Here is a 12084-nt window from a genome sequence, read left to right as displayed (position 1 = left end):
AATCTTCAGGGCCCCGGTGGAAGAAACCATGAAGGGCCCCCCGGACCCCTGGCCGGGTCCCTTCCCACTGATCCTGGGGCCCCTTACTCTCATTGCGGGGCCCTTTATTACGGTCCCACAGCTGGACCCTTTCACAAATTCTGCAGTGGGCCCCCTTCCTGCCATGTTGGGGCCTCCACACAGTGGTGGAATGCCAGGGCCCGGCTGCAAGTGTGACCTTTGCGATCCTGGAAGTTCACCCACTGGTGTCAGTATTTTTTATTTTTTGTTTGGTATTTTAATTGTATTATTTTTTTATCATTTTATTTTATTTTTATACAATGTCACTGACTATGACTGTCCATTCAGAAAAGGAAGGAGCTGGAAAATTACATATTTACTGACCCCTTCCTGGATTCTCTGTTGTGACACATCCCCTGCAGCAACCGGCAGGAGAGGGAAGTGATCACAGATGGGGGGGGGGGGCAGGGGAACACACAGGGGCCCAGAAACAGCAGAACACAAGTGAAATTGATAGGAGGAGTGGGGGGGGGCAGCATACAGAGCAACCAAATCTCCTCCATTTTCCTCCTGCAGCTACAGGAGGAAAATGGACGACAGTGATTTCTCTACATGCTGCCCCTGCGGCTCTTCCTATCCAGGTGTACAGAGGAGCAGCACAGGCCCCCTGGAGCATGGGGCCCAGTTGCAATTGCAGCCCCTGTAGTTATGCCCCTGACAGGAGGGGAATTTGTAGTTAACTTCTAAGATACATTAAGATATCTCTTAAGTAGTCTGGTAGTCCATGAGGTCCACTCCTCATTACTTTTTAAATTTGAGTCCGTCTCCCAGGCTAGCTTGTAGGGTAACTTGAAATAGTGGCGATCAATGGGTAGAATACCAATATGCCACCTCTCTGGCTGCCCCTTGCATGCATCTGTAAACAGAGACAGTTCTTACAACAATATCTTTAGTCTCTTTTTGATGGTATTTAAGAAATGCAGAATTTGGTGCATGTGGAAGATATCTGAGGATTGGAAGATTTTAAGCGCTTGGATAAAATAATCTGGTATCCAAACTCCTCTGTGATCGAGAAAGTGTGTTATGGAGTGTAGACCATTATCTAACCAACACTTTAACTACGGTATAGCTTTTCTACAAAACTGAGGCATGCTGGGAAAAGTAGAGGTTATACAGGTCTAGTCATTGCTTGCCACCATTCAAATCCTCTCATAGGTGGCAGTGTAACCCTACTGTCTCTGAATCCTGTGTCCCTCAATGAGCTTCAAGAAATTACATTTACAGTAAAGTTCAAACATCTAATTTTTTGCCTATAATTAGTATAAGTTTCTGGTTCGGTCTTGAGTCTCCTGTATTCACCTGCCCAACATCTGTCCGAATAGAAAAGAGAGGGTCAGCACTGTGAGCCACACAGGACTACTATTGCTTTACATATCAGTCTAACAAAGGCAACGTGATTACAGAAAGGCAGGTATAGGGATAAACTCATTAGTGTTGATTCCCTTAATGTCCAATCACAATTAACTGAAGTGTAATCTGCAGGGCTTACAAAGCACTGACAGATAATACAATTCACATGTGTTTCAACTATGCATTTAGCTGTCTGTGTTACATCCCTTATTGCTTTATTTACTGTTTTTCACTTAGGTGGAATGCCATAAGACCTTTACTGTGTGCCAGTATGTGTGTATTTAATATACATATACATATATATATATATATATATATATATGTATGTGTATATATATATATATATATATATATATATATATACATACACTATATTACCAAAAGTATTGGGACACCTGCCTTTACATGCACATGAACTTAAATGGCATCCCAGTCTTAGTCCATAGGGTTCAATATTGAGTTGGCCCACCCTTTGTAGCTATAACAGCTTCAATTCTTCTGGGAAGGCTGTTCACAAGGTTTAGGAGTGTGTCTATGGGAATGTTTGACCAGGTTTAGGAGTGTGTTTATGGGAATGTTTGACCATTCTTCCAGAAACCCATTTGTGAGGTCAGCCACTGTTGTTGGAGAGAAGGCCTGACTCACAGTTTGAGCTCTAATTAATCCCAAAGGTGTTCTGTCGGGTTGGGGGTCAGGACTCTGTCAAGTTCATCTACCCCAAACTCGCACACCCATGTCTTTATGGACCTTGCTTAGACCCAGTGAAATCTACAATAGGCCTTCGTTCTTCTCTATGCGATACAGACAAATCATGGCGGTGGGAGGAGCCGGCAGGGTGCTGTACATGGATTTCTGATAACATGAAGCTGTGGTAATGCCCACATAAAATACTGAGCCCCCTTTATTGAAGTAACTAAAATCGAATGGATTAAAGGGGTGGGCCAGGTACAGTAAAAATCTAGATGATAATCTGGATCAGACTTTCTCATCCTTGTGAACACAGAGGAACCCTTTAAATAACTTACCCCTGCTAAAAATCACTATATCTACAACTCATGATACATTGGTGAGATGGTCAGTGGGAAGAATGCTCCTTACGCTTGTGGTCATTGGGAAAAATAACCTCCCTTACATATAGCTAAAAAGACCAATGATGTCAGAGGGAACTTATCTGAGAGGCAGAAATTGTTTATTGCTCAAGGAATTCCTAACAACATCTGGAGGAACCTTAGGGTTCCATGGAATCCTGGTCGAGAAACTCTGATCTGGATGATACTGGATATCCTCTGGCCCAGGGCCGTTGCTAGACTATTTTATGCCCTAGGCAAGACCAGCTACTTGTGCCCCCCCCCCCCCAACAGTGGTGGAAAGCCAGGGCCTGGTAGTTCCACCACTGCCCAAGACACCTGGAATCTTCCTCTGTCCCTTCTTCCTCCCCCACTGCCATCCCTCCCCTCAGCTCACAAGGATCATTTATGATGGAGAGAGAGTGCCGACTCGTGGCAGCTCCCCTAGGTGGCAATGCGCCCTAGGCGGCTGCCTAGTTTGCCTAGTGGAAGCACCGACCCTGCTCTGGCCAGGAAATGAGGTAGGTTATATCTGCATTGCTGCAGCTTTTAATGCATGTTGTGAGAAGCTTTAAATATGCAGTAAAATCAGAGTAAGCAATTACAGGATAGGAGCCTGTGCATGTGGGAAAGACAGAAGGTGAGATTGGTTTCAACTTTAAACCATTTGCACCTACAACTAAAGTATCCATTAATTACCACAGAACGTGGCTAGAGACTAAAGCTGACACTTATTATTAAATCTATTCAATTTCTAAAGAGATACTTTAACATATCAGTGAATTGTTGCACCAGCTTTCTGCTTACCTAAGATAGGAAACAGCCTCTTGAATTTTTGTGAGAAATCCCAGGGTATGTAGTTTTCACTCACACTAGCACTTTGATTCCAGGCCTGATTCTTTCAATGGAGGACTGTGTACTGAAACAGGGATCACTGGTCTGATTAGTAGAGGAATGTGCCCAGGAACACTTCTTTATTAGTTCAGTGTGAATGCAGACCAGTGGGGAAGTAGTGAGGGAGGGGAATTGAACTCCGCCACAGTTTAGGTTAACCGACTCTAGCATCAATGCACCCTTAGAAGAGGAGATTGGATTGATATTAACATATTTTTAATATACAAGACAAATATCTTAAAATGTAGTTCAATATAATTTTTCTTTCTTTTCTTTACTAAGAAATTCTAACATACAATATTTAAAAAATATCAGGGAAAAAAATTCTGGTTTTACACATTGTAAACAACTGTCTTGTCGTATACTTCTGTTTTGAATAGGAGTGCATTATTTTCGTTAGCAGTATGGCTGTTTTCTTTGACTATCCCTTAACACAAAGGCCAGTCACACCAGTGATACTGCTGCTGGTGACAGGATCACTAAGAAATTTCTTACCTGTTTCTATAGAGCTGCTCCCTTTAAGCTGGGAGAAAAAGGCTGTTGCATCCGTGCTGCGATCAAGGGTAATTAGGTAAGGTTCTTGGCTTGTAAAGGCTTCCCTGAGTGATCCTGCTGCTGAAGATGTGCTTCCTTACACAGAACTTTCATCACCTCAACCTTGATTGTAACAGAAGTGCAGTTTATCAAAGTGTGTGTCTCCAAATTAGACAGTAAAGAAGGGTTCCCCATAAACACAGACAGGGGAATCTCTCCTCCTGAGCAATTGTCTGGTCTGGGCAGGGGAAGCCATCCCCGCCGGAAAAGACAGTAGTTATTTCTAGCAGCTATAGCTAGTGATAATCACAAGTGAATCCAGTAGGCTGGTTGTACAACTTGGTACAGTCAGCCTGCCCACACACAGGTCAAATTTTGGCCGGTTCCTGCTGAACCAGGTGAGATTTGAACCATCCATGACTGGCCTAACAGGATACTTCAAGTGGATTCACACTACTACAAAGTCTTTCCTAGAGAGTTAGGCCAGCCATAGATGGTTCTATTCACACCATGTGTGGTAGGCTGAACCAGCCTACTGGATTCACTTGTATATATAGCTAGCAGCTGATATAGCTGCTAGCAATAATCACTGTCTTCTCCAGGCGGGGACAGCTTCCCTTGTCAGCACTGTCGGTGTTGATGGGAGAATCATGTAGTTGCAGGAAAGAAATTCACACCGTCTATGGCCTGCCTTAGCTTTAAATCCAGCTTTATGGTGGATTCTGCATTTTAGGACAAGACAGTGATATCACCTACTCTAAGCCTTCTATTTACACAGAATCTTTATTATTCTTTCTGCTTCTTTGGACATTTTTTTCAATGAACTGGGGTAACAATGGTTATATAGTATATTTGTTTTTTGCCTCACAATGCATGCAGATACAACTGCCATACTTACCTAGATCTCTCTCCAAGGCCTGCGGTATTGTATATATCCCTCTGCCTGCTTCTGGATCCATCTTCTGAACCCTGCGTAGTTTGGCACATAGACTCTACACCTAGGTACTGTGATTGCAGTGATTTTTAGTGATTTGGGGGTGTGGGCAAGAACAACTTAAGGGGATGGGGCAAAATTGTAAAGGACTACTTGAACTCATCTGTCCCACATGCAAACTATTGTATTCTGTGTGATGCATCATTTATCTCCATGGACATGGACCAGTTCCTATGTTTTTCCTGTAGCTTTTTTTATTAAATATATTTAAGCCTGTGACTTATAGAAGTAATTGTTGAACACTAGGGTGCAATGTACAAAATGTTATATACAGTTCTACTTTGGAGGAAAGGTTTAAGGATGTGAGTCCAAGAGTACCTTTCAAAAGGCTAAAATTGTTTTATGTCATTCACATAATAATTTACATTTTTGTAAAGTAGCATTTGCCCATAGGCAAAAGAAACTATATTTCAGATTGCAAAAAAACAAAATGTATGTAATTCTGAAACAAAAGTGCAACAATAAAGAATTTATAAAAAAATATTTTGCTTGGTATTTGTGTTCCTTTTAATTTTTTTTAATACTATGAACATCTAACATTTACATATATTTCTGTAACTTCATTGCTACGTGTTATAAGATAGAAATATATTTAAGATAATGCCAAGGACACATAATCAAGGGATATACTTAGCTGTATATAGTAACTTTGAAGTAAACATGTCGACGTAATGTAGTATTGTTAATGCAACTATTAATGACTATAACATATCCTGACTGAATGAGAACCTTCACAGACACGGAAGCAGGATATGTGTTCATTTGATGGTCAATTGTGACCTTTTATACCTAGGTGAAGGATTAGTGCTCTCTTAGACAAGGGTTGCTTAAGGACACAAAGGAGGAGCTGCAGGCTGTGCAACACGACTCAAATGCACTCGTCTAGTGTATATGTTCCATATTAGTGTACATTCAGCCTAGCAGTCTTAAAGTAGTTCTAAAGCCTTTAAGTTTTTCACCTTAAAGTATAACTTAAGGCAAAACTTTTTCTTTAGTTTTGGATAGAGTGGAGACAAAATAGAACATATGTCAATTTGTATTGCTGTCTATGCCCCCATTAGGGAGATTCACCCTCTCTATTTGTCCTTTTTACTATTATTATTGAAAGTGTAAGTAAAAGAAAATCCCACATTTTGAGTTGCCCCTAGAAATATAATAGAGGGTAAATCTTCCAATGGGGACACTAGTTCTGGTGAGCTAGTGGTCCCCAAGGAATTCCTTTAATTTGCAGGGATTTCCTCTCACTTCCTGTTTGGATATGGAACAGGAAGTGAAGGTAAATCTCTGAAATGGGATACAGATGGCGAAAAAAAAAAAAAAAACTGACAAAGGTAATTACCCTCACCTGCTCTATCCAAAATTAAAAAGAAAAATCGCCTCTAGTTCTACTTTAAAGCATTCTATGCATTAGGGTGAAACCCCTTCTGTGCTGCAGCTCCTCCCCAGCTCCCCCCTTTTTGTTACCTGGGCCTGGTCCAATGATGTGCATGAGAGCAGCGGCTCCTGCTGCTGTCTCCCTTCTTATTGGGCAGATTGATACCATGGCGAGCCACTGCTGTCAATCAAAAGCTGTGACGGGGGCCAGGGCCAAGTCCCACTGTGTTACTGGACACAGCAGCGGGGCTCAGGAGCAAGCACGCAAGGGTGCCACCAGGGAAAGCAGCTTTCCACGAGGGCACCCACTAAAGAGGAGGGGCCTGGAGTGCCAGCTGGGGACCCCAGAAGAAGAGGATCGGGGTTGTTCTGTGTAAAACCAGAGCTGGTAAGTATAGACATGTTTGTTATTTTAATTTAAGAAAACCCAAAGTTTTTTCCTTTTTCTAAACATTAGTGCAGGGATCCTAAAAATACTTCCCTCCAGCTGTTGCGGAACTACACATCCCATGAGGCATTGTAAAACTCTGACATTCACAGTCATGCCTAGGCATGATGGGAATTGTAGTTCCTGAACAACTGGAGGGCCACAGTTTGAAGACCCCTGCATAATTGGGTCAACTCAACATTTATTTTTAACCACAGTGATGATAAAATTTGAAGGAGCAGGATGGACATTTTTTCTTGAACAAACCACTTTCTAACACTGTATAAGGTTTTCTTTATGTAAAGTCCATTCATTCCAAAATCAAATGTTAAAAGCAATCAAAACCTTTTGAACCACATTTGCATATTCTGAGAATTCTCATACAAATTTTCCTAAGAATTTTAAGTCAAATATCTCTCCATTTATGGCCAGCTTTAGTTTTTTGACTTTCAAAGGGGTATAGTTTTGGAAAACTGGCCTTGATTTTGATTTAATGGGGACGTGACTAAACAATATTTTCTGAGTTTAAGGAGGGTATTTGATAATAAAATAACTTTTCTTTTACCCTCACACACAGTATACTAAGATTTTTTGAATGTTCCAAGTCATTGCACACAAGAGAAACTAAGCAGGTGATCTGTCTCATTTATAGCAAAGGGAATTCACAAGTTTAGGGAAAGAAATATAAATAGGTTTGGCATAATTCTGTGATAACCTTGAAGATCATTGGCTACTAATGTTCACAGTTCTATGGAGACCAGCATCCAACAGAACAGAAAACAGGTTATTTGGGCAGGTTACAGTTATTCCTCATTGTTTTCTGCTGGCAGAGCAGACATTAGATAGCACTGACCTTCTGTTCCTTTCAAGAGGGTGTCATTCATGCACTGGTAATGGATGTGAATGTTGGCTGGGAAAAGGATCTTCTGAGTGTCTGATCATTTGACAAAATTACAGATATAATTAACTTTCTATCTTGAAAGACATAAAGCAAATGTTGAGTAACGTTAACTAGAAATTAAACTTTATTTTGGCTCTTTTTGTAATGTTTTCAAAGTGAACCACTGTTGGTGCATTAAATTCCAACCTAAGACCAGACTGATTTTTTTTAATGCAATGAATAAAAAAATAAAACATCTCTCGTGTTTTTATAGCTGTCGTGTCTTTATTAGGGAGATATTCCCTCACTTCCTGTCTATTTGAGGGATGTCACAAGAGACAGAAACACAGACAGTATTACAACTATTCATTTAGCACCTAGGGAAGGCTTAGAACCCCTCTACATTTTTTTGTTGATAGGTTTTGGATAGAAAAGGAAGTGAATAAAATTCCTCCTGTAGGGCCACAGGGAGCAGGTAAAATCCAACAGATAGTCTAGCCTTTCCGTGTGCTGTTTAAAATAATAAAATATAAAAATTAGCTTGAGTTGAACTATTACTGGCCTCTCCTAAAACAGTGAGGATTTGCTATTGATTAGCATTATTGCTAGAAATGCACTTTAATTTATTAGTGCTACATTGATCACTATGCACCCAGCTCCCCACACCCGTCAATCACTTGACTCGTGTCTTATTATACTTATTATAACACTGTAACACTTTAACAGTGAGAAAGTTTGGTGGCTGCATTAAGACAATAAACTTTATGAAACAAAAGGGAGAATTGAGCTACCAAGAAATCAAATGACGTTGCCTGTTGACTTTGATGCTGGTTTGGAGCACATTAGCAATCTGAAGAATATGATGCACAGAAACGGCAGTTAAAAATATTTGATTCAATTATCATTCATTGTAATCTCTGCTCATCTCTAGTATTGTTTTGAAACATTCAACCTGTCACAATCCATGTAGGCATAACAACAAAATGATCTTGAGCTGTTTCTTTTTTTTGTTGACAGGTAAATGTAAATTTATTGTGTGTTGTATATGGTTATGACATGATTAAGACCATGTGGTGCTGTTTAGGTCAGTACTTAGGTTAAGACAAACATATGTTTAGGACCAGGGTGACCCCTGCACCACCACAAGGCTTCTAACAAACAACCTGTGAATCTAGAGGTTTGACAAGCAGGTATATTGTCGATGTTTACTTTAAATATGTGTAGAGACTGATCTGGCTGCCAAGACCATTACTGAAGTTTCTGGAAAGAAAAATTAGTTGAAAAAAGATCATCGGATATTCATTGTGAACACTACTCTGCCCAGAAAGCGGTCAGTCTTATGATCATTAATAATGTCTTGTCCATTTATTTTGCATTGTATGGTGATGTCAGTATTCTTTGCCATGTCTGTGAAATGGATGGCGACTAGAGGTGATGTATAATTTACCTATAGAAAGAAAACAAAACGAAATATAATTCCCAATGATTTAGGCATGCAAAACACAAACACTTTATAAATCAAATACTGAATTTCCAGCCAGCTTTAGATTAATACTGTTTCCGGAGAATTAGCTAGAACTTCTAACCATAAGGTTTGAGGCCTGGTCCACACCTATGCAGGTTGCCGTTTGCATATTCCAGGTGCATTTTGCGTTTTTCAATACACATTTTTGATTTATTGAAGTCTATGGAACCAAAAACCAGAAAAAAAGTCTCTGGCCCTTTCCATAAAATGTACAGATGTGAACCTGACCCATAGGAAACTATGTTAAATGGACTGTAGTGTATTTCTGCAAAACTTAAAACGCACCAAAAAATACATAGGTGTGAACCAGTCCTTAGTCATTTTTTTGACATGCAAAATACCAATATATTGGGGATGGCAAAGGGTCCCCTTTTTAAGGCGGAAATATATCCTTTATGTGAATTTGAATGCAGGGATCAGATATACCAGTATGTCTACCAGGAAATGTGTGCCAGCCTATAATAAAACTTCTTTGAATGTTTTCCATTTGTGCTGTTACTGCAGAGAACACCAGATAGCACAATGAAGATCTAGGTCCAGGACTGTTTCTGACATTGGTTAGCCATATACACTGGTTTGAAGGGTGCATATGGTGGCAAAATAATGTTTCTAATGTTTACATTTTTTAACATGTGGGAAGATTTATCCCTGCCTATGGTTTGATAAAGGGGCACACCTGTCTTCACTGAAACATGTAGCCACACCCCTCCACTTTCTGTCATCAGCCGAGAGAGGGGCTGTTTGGAGCTGCAGCCATCTTGCTTCTGGAAGCTGATGTTGCTTATGCTTCAGCCTGAAGCCTGACAGCTGTAATTCCATCAAGAAATCTGCTGCAGCTAGCCACATGCTTGCAGAGCTCTGCAGCCTCAAGGTGATCCTATGGCGGTCTATATGGGTTTATGACAAGTTATGATCCATTTTTACAGTAACTAGTGAGTGCATTTTGATTGTCTTTTATTCTTTTTAATAATTCACTACACCTGGATGGAGGCACCTTCTTGGGTTTGTTTTTATGTTTGCTTTTTCAGCTGAGTGCTTGCTTAAGTCAACTAAAAGCTACAGCCTGCAATACCAGCCAATTCAGAATCATATCTGACAAAGCTTTGCTAAAAAGCTAGTAAGAAGAAAGAAAAGCAGCCTCAAGAACAATTTTTAACAAACATATAAGGTTTTGCAAATATTAACCATCTGACAATGCAAGCAAAAAGAGAGTACATGCAAATTATAAAAAATCTAAATTTACTTACATGGGTAAGCTTGCCATAGTATGGAAAGTACATAAGATCAAAGTAATTCACTGGATAGAAGCCAACTTGTCCTAATAGACTGTGATTGCTTTTCTACAATAGAAAATATGGAAAATTAAACTCCAAGGAAGGAAAGCACAACTGATGCTAATGATATGTTGTGCAAAGAAATGATACAAACATTAAGAAGGTAGGTCACTGAGTGACATTTTAGAAGGGAGGGTTGAAAGATCAGCCATTTCCAAATTAATCTCTTCAATGTCCTTTTGCTGCTCCTTCTCCCTAATTGTCATTTTAAAAGCAATAAAGGCAGTCCTCCTAAGCTGGGTTCAACACTAGTGGAATACTGTTTGAATTTTTTAATTTTAAGAACCTTAATGTTTCTAATCGTTAGTGGGCTCAAAATGGTGTTCGTTTTTTTATCACAGTGAAAAAATTAAAGGAGCAAGATGGAAAATTTTTCTATAATGAACAAATTTCTAAGAGTCTATGTGGTAAGTCAAATCGTGTATAGCCAGTTTAAGGCTACATTCACTTCTGAATAAGTAAAATGTGTTAATAAAATCCTACTTGCTCCATCCTTGATTGCTCCAAGGAAAAAGCACCAGGAACAGGTGTGACCAGAAATGTGTGGACTTCCAATATACCAAAACTGTGTAAATAAAACCAGAGAACCTAATAAGTAGTGAACACACAATAAACAATTGCCCAAACCAAGTATACACAGAAAATAGGATATGTGAAGCGTAGTCTTAACAGAGCCAGGGTCATACACGGGAGATCAGGCAGAGAGAGCTGGGAGCAGGACAGGACAGGACAGGGAGAGGGTTATAGGAGAAGGAACAAGCAGGCAGGTAAGGGATCAGGCTGCAGGCTCAGGGTCCAGGATCAGGATGCAGGAACACAGGAATGCAGGTCAGGGGCACATGGAAACAAATACCAAGGCAAAGATGAAAAGCATAGGCAGGGTTTAAATACACATCCTGCAAAAAGCTTTAGGTGATGCCTGATTCCCATGAGCTTCTTGCTGCTGAGAGACACACTCTGGTGGATGCCAGAACTGCAACCCATAGATCTGAGAACCAACAGGTGAACCCTTTCCTGACAGTACCCCCCCTTTAAGGAGCGGCCTCCAAAAGCTCCAACCAGCAATAGCTGATTGAGCCCATAATATATACCCAGTTGCTGAATATGTCCAGGGGGAAATTGTCTCATAGGCCAAAGAAGTGCTGGGCTCCAAATAAGATGCCCTGCTGCCGGGCCGCCAGAATCCAATAATAAGCTAGGTATCCCACGGCCTTGGTCTGGGGACTGACTGGGGTTGGGCAACTGGCTAGTTTTCCTGTTGGCCAGATTCTCAGAAAAGTATGATATTTGATCCCTCAACACAGTAGGCACCCCAACTCTGGGGTATCATGGGTCATCCACAAACTTAGCCCTGGGATCATGTGACAACACCGGATGTCTGACACCGGACAGTCTTGTTACAACCATGTAGTTTTCCTGGTTTTCAGAACTTGTTCCACCCATCAACAGCCATCTAGGTTTCCCCAAGGCACTGGTTACTTGGCCCAGGTCCTCTAGTGCACCTGGAGTTGTGGCAATCACATCCAGGCCATGGCAAGGCACAAATGGTACTCTGCCACTCCCCTGGAACTCACTGCTACCAAGGTCGTGAAGGTAAACGTAGCTACCAGTTATGAAGCCTATGTCTGGACCACCAGGAGACAAC

The 12084-nt window shown here is 40.7% G+C and overlaps 1 protein-coding gene across 1 annotated transcript in view; it reads right to left on the bottom strand.

The window, feature by feature from the left end:
• Positions 1–8195: 8195 nt before the first annotated feature.
• ATP1B4 (ATPase Na+/K+ transporting family member beta 4) overlaps positions 8196–12084 on the bottom strand; it is a 72653-nt gene continuing 68764 nt past the window's right edge. Inside the window, exons 8-9 of the mRNA XM_082263637.1 lie at positions 10353–10445; positions 8196–9027 (exon numbers count right to left, since the gene is read on the bottom strand). Coding sequence (XP_082119763.1) covers positions 8869–9027; positions 10353–10445 — 252 coding nt within the window. The 3' untranslated portion in view covers positions 8196–8868. The remainder of the gene's footprint in view (positions 9028–10352; positions 10446–12084) is intronic.

This window comes from Pelophylax lessonae, assembly GCF_965119305.1.
Source record: "Pelophylax lessonae genome assembly, chromosome: 7".
Lineage (NCBI taxonomy): Eukaryota > Metazoa > Chordata > Amphibia > Anura > Ranidae > Pelophylax > Pelophylax lessonae.
This window is presented reverse-complemented; position numbering and strand designations above follow the sequence as displayed.